The 23,884-nt window shown below is 41.0% G+C and overlaps 2 protein-coding genes across 4 annotated transcripts; both read left to right on the plus strand.

The window, feature by feature from the left end:
- Window positions 1-353: 353 nt before the first annotated feature.
- LOC136447314 (L-gulono-1,4-lactone dehydrogenase-like) lies at window positions 354-10,222 on the plus strand. 2 transcript variants are annotated; one of them, XM_066446079.1, is made up of 9 exons: window positions 354-445; window positions 4,323-5,568; window positions 6,174-6,284; window positions 6,556-6,680; window positions 7,193-7,331; window positions 8,203-8,355; window positions 8,644-8,762; window positions 9,125-9,234; window positions 9,611-10,222. In XM_066446079.1, exons 1-9 carry the CDS (start codon window positions 369-371, stop codon window positions 9,922-9,924), a joined length of 2,394 nt encoding a protein of 797 aa, XP_066302176.1. In that variant the 5' UTR covers window positions 354-368; the 3' UTR covers window positions 9,925-10,222. The 2 variants fall into 2 exon arrangements, with proteins under 2 accessions (XP_066302176.1, XP_066302177.1); XM_066446080.1 differs by lacking the exon at window positions 354-445 and adding an exon at window positions 1,252-1,469 and having other exon boundaries at window positions 9,611-10,221.
- Window positions 10,223-15,700: 5,478 nt separating this feature from the next.
- LOC136447348 (solute carrier organic anion transporter family member 4C1-like) lies at window positions 15,701-23,787 on the plus strand. Of its 2 annotated transcripts, none has more exons than XM_066446175.1 (12): window positions 15,701-15,873; window positions 17,409-17,840; window positions 18,371-18,661; window positions 18,970-19,068; window positions 19,353-19,455; window positions 19,897-20,018; window positions 20,136-20,393; window positions 20,636-20,831; window positions 21,150-21,312; window positions 21,763-21,968; window positions 22,194-22,258; window positions 22,463-23,787. In XM_066446175.1, the coding sequence occupies exons 2-12, from the start codon at window positions 17,453-17,455 to the stop codon at window positions 22,807-22,809; spliced, it is 2,238 nt and encodes a 745-aa protein (XP_066302272.1). In that variant the 5' UTR covers window positions 15,701-15,873; window positions 17,409-17,452; the 3' UTR covers window positions 22,810-23,787. The 2 variants fall into 2 exon arrangements, with proteins under 2 accessions (XP_066302272.1, XP_066302273.1); XM_066446176.1 differs by lacking the exon at window positions 15,701-15,873 and adding an exon at window positions 15,980-16,501.
- The last annotated feature ends 97 nt before the right edge of the window (window positions 23,788-23,884 follow it).

Raw genomic sequence — 23,884 nt, forward strand, 5'->3', positions numbered from 1 at the left:
TCCGCCCTTTTGAGTATATACACAAGGGAGCTGTTTAGTTTACTATGACAAAAATGTTAATTATTAAATCAATTCTTTAAGAAGAATCTAGAATCTAGAAAAAAATGTAGAGATGTCGATATGAGAAAAATAGGAGAGAGAGAAAACAAAGAAATGGAAGCAAAATTTGTGTCCTTATGCCGCCCGTTGAGCCATTCCTCGGGCATAGATCTTGACTGATCAAATGTTGTCCGCGAGGTGTGTTTGAGGGCCGCTCCTCTTCCGGTATGCCGGAAGTAGTTAATGGGCGTCTCCTAGTAACGGCACAATTGGTATAAGTACATATATTTCACGTGCGGAACGCGACTGTAACGATTTTCGAAGACCGCATGCAGAGAGAGAGAGAGAGAGAGAGAACCAGCGTGGCTTCAATACCAGCTCTTCAAAACGCACGTGCTTTTTTAAGGTAACTGTTTCCTTTATCAAGAGACACGGGGCGTATTATAGTATATCAAAATATTAATGTATTTAAACAGAATCTATGAAGATGCTTTGCTATATTTTCGCATTGAGTGAGAAGGTAGGACTTAAGTTGCTTGATTGGAATTTATGGTATTTGTCTCACAGAAAAATATAATTTCGATGAATACAGAAGAATACAGTAGCAAATCTAACAGGTTGTTTAAGTACGGATATTACTTTATCTCGTACATTCTACTCCATACGTTACGCATATTGGTGTAGATGGTAGCTTCAGTGTCTGTAACACACCTTTAGGGTCTATAGACACTTACGTAGTAACATTGTTCAGTGTTATCATAATTGAATGGTGGAAAGACTACGTCATTTGTCCCGATTAGAAAGTCCTTGGGTTAAAAAATGGCACTGTTTTCACCTGAGTGTAATTTGAGACGGTGCGGCAATGCTTCCATTGTTTGTCCACTACTGAGCTTGACGCCTCGAGCGACATACCTGCATGCGTGAACGCCCTTTTACCTAAACGGCACGTCCCATTGGGGAACGAAATGGTCAGGGTTCGTCGCAAAAGTTCCTTACGATCCTCTAAAAGGAAAGTTATCACAACCTTGCTTTTAGCGAAAAAAAGTGCCAATGCTCCGAACAAGGAAGCACGGTTGCTTGAGAAAAAAATTAATTTCATTAGTGATCTCTAGATTTGATATTTTTCGTCATCTATTTAATTTTGATTTGATTTGATGAAGATAAATATATATCTTAAGACGATCCCGCAGAAATTGAGAAGGTTCAAAGGTCACATGTGACGCGGTTGAAAGGTGAGACATAACAACTCACTTTGCGATCTTTACATAACATGCAGTCGTATTTACGCCAGCGGAAGGCTTTTGTAACGTAAGAGAAGAAGCAAATATGTAAAAAGTGTGAGAGGAAGGGAGTCTACGATTCAAAGGAACAGCACTGTTTAAAAGTATGAATGTATCTGACCCTGCGATTGGATCTGGGCCAGTTGTAAGGTACAGTATGTGTTATTGGTTCAGTTGTCTAGTTGTCGGTACTTCAAAAATCTCGAAGGTACTGTAAAACGGGAAATGTTTGCGGGGATTTGATTTCGCGATAGAAAGAAAATGGAGTCCTAGGGCTAGTTCTAAGTTCACGGTTGAAACAAGACGGTGGCCAGGCAGGAGACAGAATGGCATTTTTTCGCACCGTGTGAAAACCGCGAACACAAAGACACCGCGAACATTTCCTCTTTTACAGTATTCTTTGAAGGTAACGCTGGCGTTATCAAGCGAATACAGATTTGTACCAATTTGTCAATTCAATCCACTATGTTGTGTGAAATACACTCAGTGTTGTTTTTGAGGGCTAGTTGTTCTGTGGAATTGTTCTAAAGGTTCACGGTTACTTTAACCCACACATAAATCAAGAATATAGACTTGTGACAAGTTGATTGAGCTCAGTGGAATGCCGTCCGTGTTACGTGACAGGACCTTTGGCGTAACATAAAAGAAACTCGATATACCCATGAGTTTGAAAGGTGTTGGTTCACCTGTGACGTGTTCTACGTCAACATAAAGGCCAGGGTCACTCTCAGGGTTGCTCAAATAACAACAAGCCCTTCTTGACGTTTTCTTTTTTAACGTCTGGAACAAAATTGGCCCCTGCAGTTTCAAAAACCTACATCGTCTTACTCTCCCTACCAAGAGCTATCTACCACTAAAAAAATCATGATCATAGCATGTCCAGAACACGAGATATCAAAACAGGAACTTCTGTTGCAGTACCATAGCAAGCCGCTACGGGACCCAAATCTAACTATTTTGAGGTCTCATCAAGACCTATATACACATACCAAATACCAAGACAATCCATGCATGCATTCGAGTTATCGTGCGCACAGACACCACTCTCACAAACTTACAGCTGGTATGTTTCCCCATACATCTTCAAGACAGGTGTGTTTCTTGAAGCATACATCTTCTTTTTAGATAGGAGTCGTCAATTCCGACGAATTGTCTAAACTTTTAGTCCCTCAGAAGAGTTAAAAATGTTGTAAGATTATTGAAAGATTTATTGTAAAAAAGCAACAGGAGTAACATTATCTGTTGCCACATCTACACATGTTCAAAGAGGCGAGAAGAAGTTTACGCTGCTCGGTTAGCTTTTGTCTACTATGTCTGTTTAACTCGTGTATTGCTGTCTATGCTCTCCGGTTTATATTTGCTAATTGTTTTATACGTTTGACAACGTGTGTCGAGGCATGAATGTACAACGAAAGTCTTTCATTCCTTCAGAATAAACTTCTCTCTAAGTACATTTCTTTCTTTTTACCTCACACAATTCCACCTTATTCCCATGCCTTACACTTGAAAGTGTCTCTGTTAGTCTACGAACAATTGAAAAGATTTGTCCCTACATTCGTAATCTGTAAAATCTTAATGAAATTTTTGGCCTTTTCAAACCCTGGTAGCTTGTACAATAGGGTCTGTTGGATAAGCAATGGCTTTGTTGTATTGTATCTCTTATCTGATAGAATGTAGCAGTAAATCACTTTATAGTTCAGGCCCTTACCACGTATAAGTAAGTAGTACTTAGAAGTGTTTATTAATTCAATAGTTGTGGAAGGGTTTTGCGAATGTGTCGTGTTCAAAGACACATAGGGAATCTGTACATAATACATAATAATACACACTATATAACAGCCACATTGTATCACTGCGGTTTTATCAAGCCAGTCCAAATCTGGTTGTGTCCTATGATCGTGCGGCCGAAAAAAGGGTACTAGTACCTTAAGGAGTTTTTCCCACGCAACAACACTCAACAATACAGGCCAATACAATGTTAACCGGTTAACGGGTTACACGAATAGGCCTGGAACAACATCTCTTTTCTCTGAGTCAGAAACATAACGTACGTGCACACTGCAGCTGATTGGGACAAGCTCAACTTACTGAGAGTGGGGACTAACCGACCTAATAGGAATGTTATACAAAAAGATAAAACAAGTGACCTGGAGTTTTGAAGTTGAAAAGCTACCCATACTAAATCTCGCTAGCGCTGTGTATTTCACCACACCCAGTATCAGTGCCATCGTTGCCCCTTACGTTAAAGCCTATGTTGGGACCGTCACTGACGTCAACACATTCATGAGACTTTGATTAGAAAGGGTGAGCACAGTGTATGTGCCCCAGGGCTATAATAGGTTAGTTGTTTTAGTTGTCAGACCGAAAAAAATGTCAAAGTGATCTAATTATGAAAGCACTGCATGTTATTTTTCCAGGTCTTCAATTAACATGTAAATAAAATGACAAAACAATTTGCGTGTCTTGGTCCAATCGGCGGATGATCGAACAAACGCGAATTGTTATCTTTTGCATCTACAATGCGACAAATTATCATAAATCAAAATACTTACTGGACCGGTTCACCACCCAAAGTACCTTACGAAAGTACTACTCGATCCATACTGTAAATGATGTAGTAATGGTGAATTATGTCTGCTATTCTACATACAAGAGCCAATCTATATCAAACGCTGCACAATCTATGTTTACTATCTGTGCTGTAGAGGAATTAAAGCTATGTATGACCAGTCAGTCCCCTGTTCCCGACGGCCAGAATGAATGTCCTTAAATAGCGTTTGGCTACCGTCTGTCATGTCGGCATTTGATTTATATTGACATCTCACGTGAAGAAGTGCTCTACAGAGTACTGTGGTATGTTCTCTCAGCCCACAATAACTTAACCCTCAAAGCGTCACTTGTCAACCCGGAGAAGAGCACCAATTAGTCTTACCTCTGCGAGGGTTAAACAATTTGCACCAGTATCGGTTTCTTAAGATTGACCTTTTTTCTATCTTCTCTCAGAGACAAAATGGCCGCCAACATCAGCAACACCAGCGATGACGTCACAGCAATCCCAGGATTCTGCAGTCCTGTTGGATGGGGCCCTACTCAGCCTGGCGGTCTCCTCACGCCCTGCTTTGTAAACGTCCTCCTGTATAACGTCGTGTACGTGCCAGTATTCATCTACTGCATCCACCGCTCCATCAAAGTCTTCAGGAGGGCGTCCTACTCCCAGCCGCCATATCTGCGGCATTTTTGGAAGATCGTCTTCGCTGCGATCGTCCTGTTGGGTGCTATCATCGAGTTTGTTCTGAACCTGGTGTACAGGGTCCAGAACCAGACTCATCTGGCCCATGTCCTCATCCATGGCATCGTAGAGATCCTTACGTGGTCTATGTACATCGTGACGATCTTAGCCGAAGCCACGAGGTTCCACGACAACAACAAGTTCCTGCTGTACTTTCAGAAGGTCATCTTCATTCCAGCCACTATCGAAATCTGGGGCATCAACCAAGGCATGTTCGGGTCATTAACTGTAGGTGAAGTCGTGATCTTCAAGATCAAGTACACGTTCATCTTCATGACCACGCTGTGGTCCTTCTTACGGTACTACGTTGAGTTCGGTTACCGCCACCTTCGCCCGATCGACTTTGTGTACGAACCGGTGCCCGCAGACGACAGCGAGTACAACGGTCACACGGTGGACGGTCGTCTGGTGTTGCCTGGATACAAGCTTCTGAACAACTGCACGCGAGACGTAGAAGGCGGACCCCCACACGAAAGAGGCTACTACGAAAACTGGAAGGGGGTCAAGTTTGGGGCGAAGTGTATGCTGGCACCGGCAAACAAAGAAGAAGTCATCCGCATCGTCAAGAAGGCGGCGGCAGAGGGACAGAAGGTGCGCATCATCGGATCTGGTCACAGCGATGACTCCATCTTGACGACAAGTGGCTATCTCGTCAGTTTACACAAGATGGATAAGATCATCTCCGTGGCAAAAGACGAAAACAACTTCTCTCCCGAAGGAGATCAGTACTACAAGGTCACGGTACAAGCCGGGAAGTACTTGAAGGAGTTTTTCGAGGAGTTGGCCGTTCATCCGGCGGATGAGGACGGCGTGTGTCTGCCGGTGGCAGGGGACATCAACGAGCAGAGCGTGGCGGGGATCATCGCGACGGGCAGCCACGGGTCAGGCGGGAGATTCCCGTCAATCTCCAACTACGTCATCGGGATGGAGATCGTCAAGGCAGATGGGGAGATTATGAGGGTCAGTTTTGGCTATTTTTTGTAAGGTGTAAGGTTCGCGCCTGGGTTTGGCGACTGAAAAACAGTCGTATGAAGGAGATTATGGCGTCAAACCTCTCCACATAAAAGAACCCACCACACTTATCATGGAGAAGAGTAGCAGTTACCCGGTGTTAGGCTAAAGTTGTCAGCCGTGGTGAAGCCGCATTGCCCTATCACTAGCTACGTACTTGAAAAAAGGGGGGGGGGCATATTGGCATTTCCATGGAACTATGTACTAGGAGGAGGTTAGTTCTTTTGCATATTGGCAAGGCCATGTTATGGCATTGGAGAGTAATGTGGCTCTCCACAAATATTTCAGTGGTTTCGATTTCAGTTTAGCAGTGAAGTCTCTGGGATGATTTGTATAGATTATTACAATATGTAAATCAAAACTTCCTTGGCTATAGGTAGAGCTCATATATAGTTGCGAACCCAAGAATGATACAAGAATGAAAATTTGACTTGAAGAGTTGAAATTGTTAGCAGAAGTCCGACGGTTTTCTAGTTGCTACGTCAGCTTTAACAGATGCATACCGGTACATTTGAGTTAAAAAAATGTATCCATGCTATTATTTTGACCCACAGGTGACCGAGGAGGATCCGAAGATGTTGGATGCGGTCCGCGTGCATCTTGGAGTTTTTGGTGTCGTCACAGAAGTAACGCTTCGCTGCGTTGGAAACTACCACATCAAGAAGGTAACAGAATTTCACATAAAAATCTTTATTTCATGTTGTAAAGTAAACCAATTATCATAGTATCTGTAAAAAGGTCACAAATCTTATGTTACAGGGATTTCAGATGTTGTTTTAAAATGCTCCCTGTCTGGTATCATATTTTAATACAATAGATTTGAAAAATCAACAATTTTAACAATTCAACAATTACAATTTGACAATTTAACAATTACAATTTGACAATTTAACAATTACAATTTAACAAAACTTGTTTGATGTTTTGATCTTTCAGATCAGAAGAGGGCGAGTTATGGACGAGGTATTGAACGAGCTGGAGACGAAACTGAAGAATAACGAACATTTTGAGTTCTTCTACTTCCCACATACAAACATGTGCCAGACGGTATCCAGTCACAGGTACGCAGTTTCAGTTGGCAAGCCGTCAATTGATATTTCAAATCAACAATCCTAAAATCAATCAAAACGTTATGTATTAGTTTTTTAAAAAACTTATTTTCAAACTGGTATGCCATTTGCAATTGATTTATTAGTAAGCTATTTCCTTGGTTTTCCTTATTTTCTTGTATATCTAGATTTTGTGTTCTTTAATCTTATCTAGTTATGTATGTATGCTATAATCAACAGTAATTGTTTAATCATACCTATGTAATCTCAGTTTGGGTGAAGACCCTAAAAAAACTCGAGAGGTTTCTGGTCTCCCCCTCATGTTCTCCCTCCTACAGTAATAACCAATTTTTGGAAATGAATTGTTTCCTTTATGTGCAAATAAACAATAAAAGATAAAGAATCGTTCTTTGTGGACCTTGCAACCAGATGCAGTGTGTATATCTGTATATCGGTACCGTACATGCTACAGCACATGGCATGTTGGTGAACACCCTTACATCTTCCACCCTCCGTTCTTACAGATGTTTTTGTCAAGAAAACGACGATCCCAACGACGACTGTGTAGAGCCCAACAAGTTCAGCACCTTCATGACGTGGTACGTGGAGAACTTCATCCTCCTGACGGTCCACCGGTTCGCCAACTACTTCACCAGTCTGACGGTAAGAAAGGAGTTGTTTTACATTCAGTTATAACTTTTGATAAACAAAGTTCTTTACTCACAACCAATCCATTAGTCTGTACAAACTCCAGCCATCCGGGGTTGTAATGGCCCCTCCAGGGGCTGGCTGGCTACGGGCGGCAGCTATATGCGCGATTAGATTAGGCTACCAATCCATAACTGTATGTTGCTGCGATTTTTTGTTGGCTGTACGTTGATTGTAATCCTGTGTTATTTAAGTACTTGTTGTATTCCTGGAAGAGTAGCTGTCACATAGAGTAGACAGCTAAAGGAGACAAGTGAACACCAATAAACTCCCATTAACCAAATGTTTTTCAAGGGCAGACGTTTCAATTACGGTCTGTCAGATTCTTTAGGGCAATTCTGGCTGGTTCACTTTGCACTGCAGTTGATTGATACGGCAGTGGCATCCAGTTGCATTGCAAAGTGAAACAGTCAGAATTGACCTAAAGAAGATGGCCGTCTGTCACCCTTTTGAGGGTAATTCGGACTCTGGTCAACTTTGCACTGCTGCTGGCTTGTGCAGTAAAATACAGCTGCAGTGTAAAGTGAACCAGTCAGCCCTGAAGTAGATGACAGATAATCATCGAAACGTCGGACCTTGAAATATCTGTGGTTGTGAATAAAAAACTTTGCTATTCAGTCTTTTATCAGCCTGTTGAAACGGTTTTCAAAATGACCACCAAGAATGGAAATTAGTCTAAGTGTGAAAATTTTTGTGACAAAAAAATCTGATCCTGTAATCACGTAAGTTCTCGCTGGACTGTGCTCTCGCGGGAGCACTCTCAAACTGACCGAATGAAAGAAAGAAAATGGGTCTATTTGTCACAATTTTGTTCTTTTTATTCCAGCCGCTGACAATGAAGTTCCAGACGCTATTCCTGGACGCCACTCCCATATCCGGTGACACCACACTGGTGCAGTCTGGGAACGTCAGGCTCGAGAGGTTCTCTGAGATCGAGATTGCCATACCTTACGAGAGTGGCAAGAAGGCGTTCGAAGAGGTAAACAAACAAAAAAACACAAAATAGGAAACAACATCAAGCACATATTTTGCACCTTTACCCATTGCTTTCTTTCAGATATCAATTGATAATGGGTAATGAAATATACATACATTCATTTCAAATTGTCCATTTATGATCCAAACAAATATACCTTGAGTACTTAGAGGAAAGCTTAGAGAAATAACATATGAAAAATGTACTGAACTTAAGTTAGATTTACATTATTATGCTTTCGAAGTCTATAAATTCTAGTGCCTTACTGTATGATTTATCTTTGATTTACAGATCAAAAACCTTATTGACGAGGCTAAAGACTGGGAGGAGCCGTACATGTGTAACCAGATCATCGAGGTTCGCTTCTCACGTGGGGAGACCAGCTACCTCAGCCCACTGTACCTTCCCAAGTAAGTGTGCATGCAAGTACATCTGAGCAACATGGTGTTGTAGTTCAAAGTCGAAGTTTTTTTACTTACAAGCTGCAAATTGAATGTTGTGATTTACAAATTGTAGAGAGTATGCCGATATCAGTCATCAATATTAGTACACAAACATCTATGACTGGTGACAACCTCAGAATGGAAACTACAGACAGGTCTTACCCAAATGTAACGCGTACGAAAGAAATACTATACCAGATGCTTACAACAAGTCGATGAGAGTTACCTTAAAGTTTTTATCTGTAAGCTTGTTTGTAATATGTGCTGTAAAATTATCTTGAATACTAGAACTGAAGAAATCTAAACATTCTATACTTTAAATTCTCCAGGTTACCAGAGAGGCCCAAAGGCGAAGAGTGGCGTCCAGACTTCATGTGGATCTCTCTGAACGCGTACGACGAGGGAACAGCTTACAGGAGGTTCTTCCTCCTCACACAAAGTAAGTTTTATAATCAAGTTTAAAGATATACGTTTAAACCCAAAAGGAAAAGTAATCGTTCTCTATTGAAGCGAAGTCAATCACTTTCAATGTATCTAGAGACAATCATTGATTAAGTAGTATTTGGAATCAATTGTTGGCTGGAAAAGGGTTCCTTTGTACTATGTTTAATAAAAGATAACTGCTATTGAAGTTCCTGATTTTTTAATTCGAAAACAAACGTTTGAGTCATAATACTATGTATTGTTATCTTTAATAGCTTGCGCTTTAAATGTTGTAAATGTTGTGAAAATGTTCGGATCATGTCATATACGATACAGTGTTATAAGGTTTAGTGTTTTTCATTATGGTAAACAGTAAATTTTCCTTGATACAGATATCTTGATTGACAAGTATGGTGGACGCCCTCACTGGGGCAAGCAGACCTACATGTCGGCACGACAGCGCGGCCGATGTTTCCCGAAGTTTACCGACTTCGTCGAGGAACGCCTGAAACACGATCCGACCGGCATGTTCGTCAACAGCTACCTGGCCGACGCCTTCCTCCCCGAGGGTAACGTGTGCGGTACTACGTGTGTTTGTAAAGGGCCTTGCCATTGTGCCATATTGTCGGGTCTGCATTCCCCACCAATCAGAGAGTGTCCCGTTGATGTTTTCAGCTTTGAAACTGCTAAGGAAAGCGACGTGTGAAGACGTATTTGTCAAGAGACATAGCTCAGAACATTCTGTGACCAGACTTAGACCAAACTTGAGTTATTTCATAACTTGAGACACTCAAGAATGTACATAATTATCTACACGCTTAGCATGTATAAATGTTATGGAGCAAGGAACTTTATGGTTTTTGGTCAGATAGTGCTGGTACGGTAGAGGTTTCATATTCAATACCATATTTTTTCCATTTTCGCGATGATCGCGAAAATGGATATTGAGACGGGATCATATGATGGGTGCGTAAACCGACCGACCATGGTACGATCTTGATTAACCCAGCAGCCATGTACTACGTAAGGTGTCGCTTTTGATAGAGTTGTGATACAGTATCCCGGATGTAAAACATGCATCGAAAATTACATGCGATCCATGGATCTTGGAAGGTAGTACATTACATCTATGTTTTTATACATGGCCATATTACATCTATACCACAAAATTGAACAAGAAGAAACTAGTTTTGTCAAGAAAATGACAAAAAATTTTACCATGCATAGAGGTTTTACCATTATATACCTTTAAAGTAGTGTGCCAGAATGGCTTGTACTACTAGCTCGTCGTGGAAGGTGACGTGTGGACTCGAAGATCCTCGGTTCGAATCCGTCAGGGGAAGGTTTTTTTTTCTTTTTTTTTCTTTTCAAACATCCGTCTGATGTATACAACGTCTTTGTATTATGATCTTGGATCCAAACCATGCCTCGATTTTTTTATTGTTCATTATAACGGAAAACACCATTCAACGGATGCTTCTACGTATGGTTGATTGGTTGGTTGGTTGGTTGGTTGCTTGGTAAATGTACAACCATAATTTGGACCCGTGCCATGTCATTTATTCCTCATGTATGTCATTTCTGCCTTCATTTTCCAAAGGTGTACTATACGTTATAATAAGAATTAAGGGCTAGGGTGATTGAGATTAAGGGTTATAATGACAGATTAAGGGAAAGGGCTACGGATTAGGGGCTGTGGTGATGGATTAATGGATATGCTGACGGATCAAGTGCAAGGCTGACGGATTAAGAGCTATGTTGACAGATTAAGGGTTATATTGACGGATTAAAGGTCATGGTGATGGATTAAGGGTAAGGTGGACGCATTAAGTGAAAGGGTAACGAATTAGGGTCTCTGGTGATGGATTAAGATTTATGCTGTCGGATTAAAGTTTATAACCACGGATGTAGGGTAAAGGTGACGGATTAAGGGCTATGGTGACGTATCATAGGCAATACTGAAGGCTTTCATGACGGATTAAAGGCAAGGGTGACGGATTAAGGGTTATCCTGTGGGATTTAAGTTTATGTTAACGGATTAAGGGCAAGGGTGACGGATTAAGAATATCACATCCCGTTATAATATACTCCTCAACTAACCACGTGTACATAATCATGTTCATTGAGCGAAAATGGCAGCTTTTTGCAAAAGCACTTGTTTAATATGAAGTACATGCATTGAAGAGGAGCATAATGGCAGAACTTGGATAATTTAATGGTAATACTTCACTTTATTTGGTACGAAGAAAGTATTACATTTGCACATTACAAAAAAGGCAAGCCTTTTCTACTTCAGCTACTGACTCAGAGTACTGAACTGGTGTTACTAATACTTTTCTGCACTGTATATTTCAATAAGGGACGGTTCTTGATTGTAAGTACACATATGCAAGGTCAAAGGTGAAGGCCTCTGACTTGTAAGCAGTTCAACTTCTTGTGTCGACCATTGTCTTGATTTGCATTACACTGTCCAGATGTGTTCTCTTAATGTCTCAGGAGCCTTTTCATCTTTGGCATATTACCCACAATGCATTTCACTGCACATGCGTACTTATAACTGTGAACCTCCTTATGGACCAGCACATGTATCTGTGTAATTGAAAATGTATATATGAACAGGAGTTTGCCAATGTTCTGTTCAGAATACAGCAGATTTTTTGTACTTATGCCGGGATTTTATATTAAGGAGACAGTCATTTTAGATATTGTATCGATGTGAATTTCGCTAACATAGATGACTGAGGTTTTCGAGTCGAGAGAAAACTTCTATGAGTGGCACTTTTGTGTTGTGTTTGGTGATCTGTTTTGAAAGGAAATCTAAGCACTATGTGCTAGAATTTAGAATGGTGGTAAAGCTACCAAGTTGTGCGTATTATGTGTCAAACGGCTGTATATATCGATATTGTGCCACTGCATTTGGTGGAAAATAAAATGTGTTGGTGACGTGACATCGGACGGTAGATGTGTTTACTTACGTTTCATCGCTAAACCTGCACCAATAACTTTCTGAATCGGTCTCAGATCGGCTTCAAATATGATGACAATGATAGTAGTTACTATCGTAGTAGCGGTGATATCTGGACGGGCAAAAAAGAACTGACAAGTGTGGAATCACAGCCCTCTTTGCCTGCTATACATGGCATCTGTGTTGCCCCCAAGTGGCCAGGCTGTGAACTGCATCAATCTATAACGTTACATGAGATCATTTATCAGAAACATTTTGCAAGTTGGAATACTACTCTAGAAACTGAAAGGGTTGGGTGCACCGTCGGAAAAATTAATGAGTTAAACGGAATGAAACAGAGGCGAGAGGGTAAACTGAGAACATCAGCGGTCGTGACGTCTAAACAGGCAGGGACACGGAAATAAGTAAAAAAGACCACCCAAAACACTCCGGAAACATGTTCCTGTGGTCTCTGGTAACGCGGAAATGTATTACAAGGTGCGGTTTCACCCAAGGGTCTGACTTGTCATCATGTTACGGCAGTTTGTCACTGAGACAAGTATCAGCCGACAAGAAGGAAGCGTACTTAACATCCTTGTCAACTTTTAGCAAAATGCACATGATGATACGGGCTTTCCAGTAATATCTATTCTACAAGTAGTAAATATTTGGGACCACATCGTCCAATAAACCGTCTGAAAGGGATAGAATCATTGTATGAAAAATTGATGAAAGATGAGGTTGGGGCATAAACTAGAATAAAATTATAACACTGACAGGAATGGTTAGACCGCAACTAAGAATACCTAAAATAATGAAAAGTTTTTTTATTGCAAATTCCTGCCCGTAGGCTAATTGCAAGTACATGTACATGTAACACGGAGTGGACGGACAGACAATAATGAACAGTATAACAAATGTCTACTCTAGTCTTAACTACTGCCACTAAGTTCTAACTTATTGAGTTCGACTTCTTTTTCCGAGACTGTGGAAGACGAATGATCCCACTTTTTCTGTGATATGTGGGTTTTGTGATGTTAAGAGGAGAGTAGTTTTCTTTTCGTCTGAAAACGTGGAGAAATTAGGATGAAATATGGTGGCCTCTTTAAACAGCTCATTTCTTTCGTTGTCGTAGAATGGGCAACTTGACATAAAATGTATTTCGTCTTCCACCTTGTTTGACATACAGTATTTACAAGTTCTTTGGCACACAGGTAGCTTGCCAGTATCAATACTCAAATTGTGACAGAAAGTTTGAATATACGTATTGGTAATTCTGGACCTTAACATAGTACATACTGACTTGATATCGCAGGATGAACTGCAAGAATAGAACAGATAGGAGTATCCACTATGGTCTAAAATTTCTTTTACACGTTGTAACAGGGTTTTTCTACGACTAGTTGTAATAATAATGCAGTTGCATTCGTCGTACGATAAATATTAAGTAAGAATCTGTACTATCCATAGTCTTGCGAGACTGATGAATGCCTACTAGTACTACTACTACTACTTCTGATATTTTTGTCGTATGAAGTTAAGTGAAGCTATGACAGAATCCATAATCGTATAGGATTCTACACCAATCATTTTCGACACAAGACAGCTGAATTTTGTACAAGGCATCCACGACGTTTCCCTGAACACCCTCAATTTTTTATCGCTGACTAGTCTGGTACTCTAAAGACCACCGATGTGCCTGGGTACTGAATAAAATGACTCAAGGAGTGAGAACCCCGAAACATGATTCTTTGGCATTGCGACACAGTCCTCTAGTAAACGACACAATGCCATATCCCGAGTTATAGCTGAAATACAGCACTTGTGTTAAGGCCAAGGGAGTACCAAGAGTACTGTATAAACACAGAGTTCACCAGCAGAACTATTTGGACGTCAGTGACATCCAGGCCCTAAGGGCTAAGAATTCCGACAAGCCAAGGATGTCGTAGACTAAACGGGATTCCTAGATGTGCATTTCAACACCACACATACATGGTTATGCAAGACTGCATGACACAAGAGTGTGGCGATGTAAGACAGACGTACATTTACTTTTGGTGTCTAGACAAGAGGAAGGCCAGGGTCTCCAGAAATATGCACGGAGGGAAGGGGGCATCTAGAAAAAAACAGGGTGCTTGTGGAAAGGTAAGGAGGTTAGTGCTATGCACTGACTCTTCATATAAATTCTTAGACCGGCCATTGGTACATGTACATGTATGCATTGTACATGCATGTATCATCTTCTTGAGTTGTGGTAATGTTGGAGTTTTGCACGCATTTAAGTTCGTGTTTGTCTTATGTTCGTGGTTTTGGCGGTGATCGTTTCATCGCGAATTTAAAACCCCGCGAAAATGCTTGTTTTATCTTGTGCCAGCCTGCCCCATTGTTTCAAGTAAAACTGAAGTGGTTTGGCCACGTGTCATGGTCATCGGTACTAGCTCAAACTGTCACGTAAGGAACCGTCTAGGGAGGTGGAAAGAGGGGTAGGCAACGGAAAAGATAGAAGGATAATATTAGAGAATGGACAGGCATGACGCTAAGTGAAACATTAAGAAAAGCAGAAAACCGAGAAGGGTGTACAAAACTGGTTGCCAGATCTTCTGTGTGGTGCCCTAACGGTCAAATAGTTTAACTAAGGGATATATGAGATGAGACCCCATTCTTTCAACGGCGAACACTCCATTTTCTCCCCACTGCGAAATTAAATCACCGCGAACAGTATATATGGCTACAATGTTATCAACTAGTGTTGTATAAGGCACTGTATACACTTAAACCACTTGAAAAGAATTTCTGACAAGCATGACATATATAGATACACATCTGGCGTACCCGGGACCGTCCACGGAAGGCCGTGTGTGGAGTGTTGCACGTACATGTATGACCTGTGGGGCAGACGATATGTCATTGTCCATTCATCAAACGGAATCACGGCTCGTAAAGGATACGTGATGAGAATATCTAGGCCAAAACGTGCAGTCAGCCAAGCAGATTTATAAGCACTGGGTTTTGGATAAGAAAGTATGAATATAGTCATTTTTTATGGTCATATTCAGTTCAAATTTGTTCAAATTTAATAGATATTTCTGAATATTGTAGGTTTTATGGTCATCTTCAGTTGAAATCTATCCTGACGTAATAAAACATCCGGTCTTTATTTCTCCAACTAACACACTGTTAGCAAGATGATGGGGGATTGGATAGAATAAACTACAGAATAATTTTACGATATAACGATATAGAATAACATATTGTTAACGATATAATGCATATAAGCTTTTTTACTTGAACTGTTCAAAATAAGAGTTAATGTCGATATCATTAGGTGTCTGCTAATAAGAAAAGGAAATAGGTTTCCGACCTGAAATTACGTATCATCTAAAACGTTCGTCGCCTTCCGTTTTTTGTACACCTGGAAAGGATGGTCATAGGAATACGTGGAATAGGTCTCTAGTGCACACTACGTATACACCTGTTTCGTCGCCAGTGACGTACTTCCGCTGCCGTTTCACTTCCGGTGTGAATGACCTTTAAACTTACATATTGGCCCTCGCAGCAGGAGACGGCGGCATAAGGCGTGTGAAAGCTCCACTGCTGTTGTACCGGCGACTTTCCTCCCTTGTACCTATACACCTGCTACTTGGAGGAATTTTCACGTTTCCACCAAGTGACCGCCTGCTTCAAAGATCCGGTTTCCCTTTGAACATTCAGGTAAGCAGTTACAATATGACTGAAAGGTGTCAGATGTAGATGTATATAGCACCATAGCACATTAGTTCCTCCCGTGCCGATGTATGTATGTAGACTAACAGGTCATAGTCGTAACATTTAGTCTGGCCTATTTTGGATCGTCACAGGGTAGGTTTTTCAGAATTTTGACAGTCATGTAGTGTGTTTGCCTTGTTTCAGCGCCCTCGCCGTGATGTAAACATATCGGATACCTTGACCTAGCTCCTTAAACATATCGCATAGCCTTATCAAGCTTCTTAAACAGCCTAAAGGACCAGAACAGATTCCTTCAGAATATTTCAGGTCGCTGCCTGATTCTGTGTGAAATTATGTGTGAAAAAGAATTATGTACGAAAACTGGAGCGACTGCTTTTACAATAAACGTAGGCTTGTTCAGACTACCCTCCGGGCCTTTTGGGTTTTAACGATGTCGTTCCGAAGTTATTCAATTATAGGCATTATTCGTTTTCTGCGTAGCGCGACACGTATTTATTATTACATTACAACATGCTCCCATGATCTCTTAAAAGGTTACACTTCTGATCATTGTAAAACCGCTAGCGTACGTGCTATATAACTCATAGGTACAGTGACTAATACAGTAAGAGAGGTGAGTAACATTCATTTGCCTAGTAACGTTACGTGGAAAAAAGGGAGTAGACTGAATTGAAAAACGCTTTTAACGAAAGCTTTCTACAACGAAGGTGTGTCAGAAATGAAAAAAAAAATCATGGCTCATTTCCGGTCACAGGCTGTGAAACTTGTATCATATTGTAAAGCAAGCTTTCTGATAAATGTATGCCTTTGGTGGTGGCTATACACTGTGGTTGTGGGGGCGTTATGCTGGTCGGTCAAGTAAAACTAGTCATCCATTGGAAAGTACTGACGCATGGTCATTCATATCTAGTTGAAACTTGCTAGTGAGTGAGTCACTGTTAGCTTGGACTGGAATAAAAGAGCCACGTCTGAAAAGAGGTCTTTAACAATGGCTTGGCTTTATATTACTAAACCTACGAATGAACAAAGAGAAATGGTAACCTAAGAAGGTGTCATTTAAAAGTAGTTAGAAGAATACTTTCTTTCGATAATTGGGAGGGAATAACAGTAACGTTATAATAGTAAACGAACGTAGGAAGGAGTGTAAATGGCTTAGTGTTAGTATATGAAAACAGCTAGATCGATCAAAGTAGAGAGGACTGTACAATGTCACTGCGAATGAATTGTGATTGATAGATTCACTGAAATTCTTTATGTTGCTCAATAAACCGTGAGGACCACAGTCTTGCACCACACGCACTGAAATCTAACGACATGTTTACAAGGGAAAGGCTGGCCAGTAGTTCAAAAATGATAAGTGGCCCTCTGTTTTGTCAACAAAAGTGTTAACCTTGAACTTTTTGAACCCCACTGTATGACATTTGATTAAAGTAACTGTCAGCTCAAAACAAGGGTCCATGAAGAGAAGTAAAATATATATCCTACTGATAAATTGTTTATGTTCAACCCTTTGTTTGCAGTAGACATAAAGCAAACGAGGCATCCTTGACTTAAAAATTCCAAGATGGCGGCGTTCGGAAAGAAAACAAAGAACTCGAAGGCATTGACCCTTGACCCAATCGCGTTCGACCACTCTATCCCTGGGAGATACAGTCGTCAGGACAGCAGTTTAGACACACCTGGCGCAAGGAGCGACGCGCCGTTTCTTAAAGACTTCGTCCGACAAGACTCAAGAGTCGGAGACTTCTCTGACGACGAAGGGGACCAAGTGGAGACACGATACGGGTGGGGAAGGTTTAGGCCGTCTTGTCTTCAGGTGTTGAACAATCCGAAGGGGTTTCTTTTCTTCGTGTCGTTTTTCGCGCTGGTGCAGGGAACGCTGGTCAACGGGCTGATCAACAGCGTCATATCGACCATCGAGAAAAGGTTCCAACTTCCAAGCTCCAAAACAGGTGGGTCAGAGAAAAATCTAATTTTATCAGTTATTATCATTATATGGATTTCTGTGGTCATATTCATTGCTAAGCTTGTGAAGCGGGGTGGTGGGTTTCTATAATTACTTGTGCTTATTAATATCATTATTGTGAAAATTCGGTTGAAAAATATGCTTTTTCCGATGTACATTGTAGAATTGTAAACTTGCGGTCGCCACAGGAACTATAGAGTCTAGACTGGCAATAGCAAACTTGAAAAAGTCTATTTATTTACGTACACTTTGGGCATGACGTGGTTTCCTTTGCCGTTCTTGAGAAACAGCTTTCCATCTGTCTATCTTATTTTCTCTGTATAAGCGAGATATGAACGTTGTTCAGTGAAAGGGAATCTGAAAAAGACTTCACTGGACAGTTTCCATGTGTCAATTTCAGTTTTCAACAGTATCTAAAAGACACAAAGTTCGTGAAGAATAGACTATGTGTTCTTTTGTGTTCTTATCCTCAACATTCTTTAAAGTTGTGTCGATCTCTTCATATTCTTAATTCAGGAATCATCTCGTCTGGTTACGACATCGCTTTCGGCTGTTTGTCGGTTATCATCACCTACCACGGCGGCGTCCGGAGTAAGCCGATATGGTTGGCCACCGGAGTGTTCGTGCTCGGGCTCGGGGCCTTCGTCTTCTCCATCCCGCACTTCGCAGTCGGGCCGCACGAGCTGGGAGGGATGCAGGAAAACACGTGTGGTGCCGCGAGATTCAACGAGACCGGAAATGACGTTTGCAGTGGAGAGGGTGGAGCATCAAGCTGGCTCCCTAACTTCCTCTATGTCTTTATTCTTGGTAAGTTTAAAGTTGCACATGAGGAAAAGAAAAGTTTTATTCTTGGTATGAAATTCTTACTATCCTTTTCATTATCTTTTTTTTGTAACCCATTTAGGGTGAAAATAACCAATGGGAAGTAATAATTGCTCTGTTTTATTTGTTACATTTTTTGAAATATTCACATTCGCAACTCATCGTCATCAGTAAGACACTTGAAATAACAACAGGCAAAGGCCACAAACAATAGCTACGAAAAAAAAACACGATAATGGACTACATTCAAGAAATTCAACCTGTGTAAGAAATGTAGTGATTTTCGTTCACAGGCCAGCTGTTGAATGGAGTAGGCGGCATCCCTCTCTACACATTTGGTCCCCAGTACTTGGAGCAGAGCGTCTCAACGAAGTCATCTGGAGTCTACTTGGGTAAATATTATTTCAAATAACTTGATAAGTTTTCTGTGTCACAGTCCATTGTCAATGTCTTGTTCTCGTCTTTTTCACGTCTCAATAATTTTCATTTTATTCATTCAATTTTCTTTCATCCCCTTCTCGATACCTCCCTCCTACCTCCCATTTCGTTCCATTTCGTTTCATTTCGTTCCATTCCGTACTTTCGGGACACCTCTCATTCTTTGTTTTTTTTTGTCCCAGGTATGGCGTGATAGGATTTCTATACAAATGTCTATCTTGCTTACTTTTTGCAACAGGGATTTTCTACGCCGTGTCCTACCTGGGTCCTGCTGTTGGATTTCTGCTCGGCGGACAGCTGTTGACTTTTTACATCGACCTGGAAAAGTCAGGGGTCACTCCGTAAGTATTGAAGTATTGAGATCTCGAGAGTACCCAACATATCTACAAGATTTTAAAGGTTAGGTGATCTCCAGAATACTCATCCAATCCATCTATCATTAAAAAAGCGGGCCTTTTCTTAATTTTCTACTGCTTCCAAAGAAAAAGTCAGACCCCGCATCCGCATCGTAGATTTAGAACCTTACATATTATTGACTAGCAACGTCGCTAAATCTTTATCATCTGTCTCACATGTGTTTCATAATTCAGTCTCTTTAATATTATCAAGTGTTGTTCACTTGCAATTAGCTTCCGGGAAAAAGTCTGCAATAAACTTTCAATATAATTTATTATTCAAAAGGTATTTTGGTAACGTGATATACATGTCACGCTATTGCCCGATGGCCGTATCATTTTAAATTCGATAAACTGTTGTGATATAACTTTTTTTGTTCCACGTAGGCCTGTCGGTGGAACGAGTGATCCGCGTTGGTTGGGCGCCTGGTGGCTCGGCTTCTTGGCGCTAGGGGTCGTTGCTTGGCTCTTGGTGCTGCCATTGTCTGGGTACCCGAAGGAACTACCCGGTAAGTAAAGAGATGAAAAATTTGTTTGTTAAGTTTGATTTCAAAAAATTTTTCTTAGGTTCTCTATGTATGTAGTATAACCATTGACACACCTGTATACCATCCTTGTTGCTATAGGCATCGCCAAAGTACGCAGGGAGAAGACATCTGATGTCCACGCCAACACTGAGTCGAAAGCCATGGATTCAAACTTCGGCAAGAGCATCCGAGACTTTCCCATCGCCGTGCGCTCATTGGCTAAGAATCCAACGTTCATCTTCTTAGGTCTCGCGGGAATTAGCGAGGGTCTCGCACTGAATGGCTTCGCAACATTCTTACCGAAGTTTGTGGAGAACCAATTCGGACAAACAGCGAGTCAGGCTGCATTTCTAGTCGGTAAATATCAATTAATTTTTAGTGTGTAGTTCTTCTATACGTCTTTTTTCGGTCCATTCTTATAAGCAAGACATTTCATGATATTTGGCATGTTGGGAGGTGTTGGGAAGATGAAGGTCAAGGTCGATTTTGGACCCCTTGGTGTTTGAGTCAGTACTGCAGCAGAACTGTTTTTATATCTTTTGTCCTGGACATGCAATGATCTTGTTTAATCATTTTTTTTTTCAAATTTCTTTCCACAGGTTGTGTGATGGTCCCTGGTGCGTTTGGAGGTTGTCTGATAGGCGGCGCAATCATGCGATGGAAGAAGCTCGGCGTGTCCGGATCACTCAAGCTCTGCGTGGTAATGTCGACCCTAGCGCTGCTTCTGGCACCCGTGTTTCTCATCAGATGTCCGAACAGCCAATTTGCAGGGGTGACAACACCTTATCCTAGCGGGTAAGTTGTAAACATTCTCCAGGCTACTTTACATCATTAGACCATGTTTTTAATTGTCTAGCTTTTCTTTTGCATTTCTTCTTCTATCTTCCAGTTTCTTCTTTCTTTCTTTGTGTTTCTTTCTTTCTTTTGTATTTCTTTCTTTCCTTATTTTCTTCCTTATTTTCTTTCTTTCTTCATTTCTTTCCCTTTCCACGTTTAGTAGCTTTTGTGAAATATTTTCTCTCTCTTGTTCTGTCTTTCTCTCAGTCGTCTTTTCCTCAAATATACTTTTAGAAAAGCGACATTTTTAACCATGGCTAAAACATATTTCCTTAGAGTGACATCACAGACGTTGGGATCCGGGTCGTCACTGAACGCCAGTTGTAACACTAACTGCGCATGCCCAGTTGTGTTTGATGTGGTGTGCGGGGTGGATGGAGTGGAGTACCTGTCATCGTGTCACGCCGGGTGCCGAACACGTCACGAAGGGGAGCCGAAGGTACCCGAATAATGTTTTCGGGTCTAGGTGTCTGTCTGTCTGTCTGTCTGTCAGTATCTGTCTGTTTGTTTGTTTCTTTGTTTTCGAACAGAATAACTCGAGAAGTTGTGAAAGGATCTTAATGATACTTGGCATGTTGGTAGCCATTGGCAAAGTGAAAAAATACAACAGATTACAGGCCCCCTATCAGCTTTTTTTAAACTACAAAAGCCAAATTTGTCTGAGACTTTTATTTCTACCCTTTTCAGTGCCTACTTGTAATGGAATTGTGCATATTCTAACTTCTCCAAATTTCAAAATCACAAATAAACTGCAAGCACACAAATAAGATTTATCATGTAGTTTTTCTCATACAAAAGATCTGAATCAAATATAAGAACGTTTACTTTAGGAAAACGTATCGTAACTTCAAATGTCAGCCACACTAATCTACATTTAATCTTTTTCCAGACGTTCAGTGATTGTGCATGTGTGACAACAAACTCTTCTGCCTCGAACACTGTCACCGCGGTGTCTGCTGGGTACGCCCCAGCGGAAGTGACGTCAGGCCGATGCGGTTCCACCTGTGGTCTCCTCATGGTGTTCCTCCCTCTGCTTGTCGTCATAATGGTGGCTGTTGCTGGTCTGACTGTACCTGCTGCTGCCGTTACACTTAGGTATGTTTAAATCCCTACACGTCCTAATGTATGTATGTAAATACACGCTTTACTACCCCTGTAAGTTCGCTTGTCCCGTCCTTTGCACACATGAAATCAGTTGTTTGTGTTCCTTGGTGTCTTTTCGTTATTCCACTTGTTTATTCGTACCGGGCACTTGGCACCAGCCACATGAAATATTTTGGTACGTGAAATTGAAAATCTATATGTTCTTTTTTCACGTAGGTGTGTTCCTGAACACCAGGCTTCCTTTGCATTCGGACTACAGTGGATGTTCATCCGACTTCTTGGTAAGTTGTCCCCGTCCTCATTCATTCAAATTTCTTATTGCATCTTGAAGACTTAATCATTTCTCAAAACTTTCTACCTTCATTTTTTACCTCTGCTTTCTACAATCACCAAATTGGTCATCAGAATATTTAGTCTAGGTACATTATTAGACAAAACTGTGTTTTATAATTTATATTTTTGTAAAAACAAATAATGTGTTGCAGGTTCCGTGCCGGGACCCATCCTAATGGGAGCCGCCATTGACAGAACATGTCTTCTGTGGCAAGGTGACGTCACCAGTGACGGCACGTGTGACGTCAGTGACCGCGGTGCATGCTGGGTCTACGAAAATTCCACCATGAGCCTTTATTTCTTTATCATCGTTCTTGTGCTCAAGATTTTCTCCACAACGTGCATGGGCCTCGCGTTATGGCTCTATAAACCTACAGATAATACTAGTACGCAGTCGCGTGCCATGGCTTATAATGGCGAAGTTGTAACTACAGTTAGTACACCGAACAGCAACACCTCAGACGAGCTGGCACAAAGAAACGGAGACATTTTTCTGTAAGATATTTCGAAATGCTGTTGTTGACGTAAAATACATTCCCACTGGTGAATTCTGAACTCTGCTTTTACGTACTTGAAAGATACAAAATCAAACGGAAGATGTTCATATTTTCATTGAATGTTTATGGTGTTAAAATGTATATGATATTTTCATGTGTTTAGATACATATGATGTCAATGCCTTAAGAAATATAATGATATTGTTTCTATACATTGAAGATGTAACATGACCCTTATGTATTTAAAGCTGAGAGTGGATAATCAAAGAGCAAAGAGCAAGAATGTTAACAGCATAAAACATATGTATTATCAAATTGGTTTGTACATATTTTGTTATTGTGAATGATAAGTCGTAACTACGTTTTGATTTTCTGTATGATTACCATGCTTTATAGTAAGCTTAAACATAATTTTTTGTCACCATCTTTGCCTGTGTTTATACATGTATGTCACATTATGTCATGCCTGGGCCTGATACGGGTGTTCCGGACCGTGTGATAACTATCCGGATCACATAGGGTTCGGGAGTGTTATCACACAGGCTTCCATAGAATATTTCGAACGCATTTCGAGCGCGCCGGTTGTGCGGCCGTCGGAAGTTCGAATACCGGATTCGGAGATTGGAATCAATGTTGCTACAGTTTTTTGTTCGAGGACACAAAACTCCCTCAACTTCTGGCGCATTCCGCATTGAAATGTGTGTTTTCTCGGGTGGGTATGACCAAGGTATGACATAAATAAAATACAACACGTTGTATTCCGCATCACCCTCGGTCCCAGCCCTCCCGCGGGTCGGATCGCCCGTAGGCCGGAGGGCGATCCGACCCGCGGTCGGGCTGGAACCTCGGGTGATACGGAATACCCCGTGTTGTATTCTATATGTATTAAAAGATATGTTCACCCATATACATACTATACGTTGTTATACACTGTCTTTAAAAAGTTCATTCCTTAACTTAATAAAATGAATGCTTTTGTACTTTTTGTGACTTTTTACTCTATTCGTGGGTATCAAAATTTCATCAAGATTGTGGTTAGCCTACTAAAGGTTCATTTCTCTGCATTAACTCCGGTGA

Source organism: Branchiostoma lanceolatum, chromosome 13, assembly GCF_035083965.1.
Source record: "Branchiostoma lanceolatum isolate klBraLanc5 chromosome 13, klBraLanc5.hap2, whole genome shotgun sequence".
NCBI lineage: Eukaryota > Metazoa > Chordata > Leptocardii > Amphioxiformes > Branchiostomatidae > Branchiostoma > Branchiostoma lanceolatum.

Excerpts from the sequence above, each read along its gene's own strand:
- LOC136447314 (XM_066446079.1), top strand. The coding sequence starts at position 369 with ATGCAGAGAGAGAGAGAGAGAGAGAGAACCAGCGTGGCTTCAATACCA. Across the intron at positions 5,569-6,173 it reads CAGATGGGGAGATTATGAGG|GTGACCGAGGAGGATCCGAA; the intron begins GTCAGTTTTGGC and ends TTTGACCCACAG. Across the intron at positions 8,763-9,124 it reads AGCCCACTGTACCTTCCCAA|GTTACCAGAGAGGCCCAAAG; the intron begins GTAAGTGTGCAT and ends TAAATTCTCCAG.
- LOC136447348 (XM_066446175.1), top strand. The coding sequence starts at position 17,453 with ATGGCGGCGTTCGGAAAGAAAACAAAGAACTCGAAGGCATTGACCCTT. Across the intron at positions 20,019-20,135 it reads GTACCCGAAGGAACTACCCG|GCATCGCCAAAGTACGCAGG; the intron begins GTAAGTAAAGAG and ends TTGTTGCTATAG. Across the intron at positions 21,969-22,193 it reads GCTGCTGCCGTTACACTTAG|GTGTGTTCCTGAACACCAGG; the intron begins GTATGTTTAAAT and ends TTTTTCACGTAG.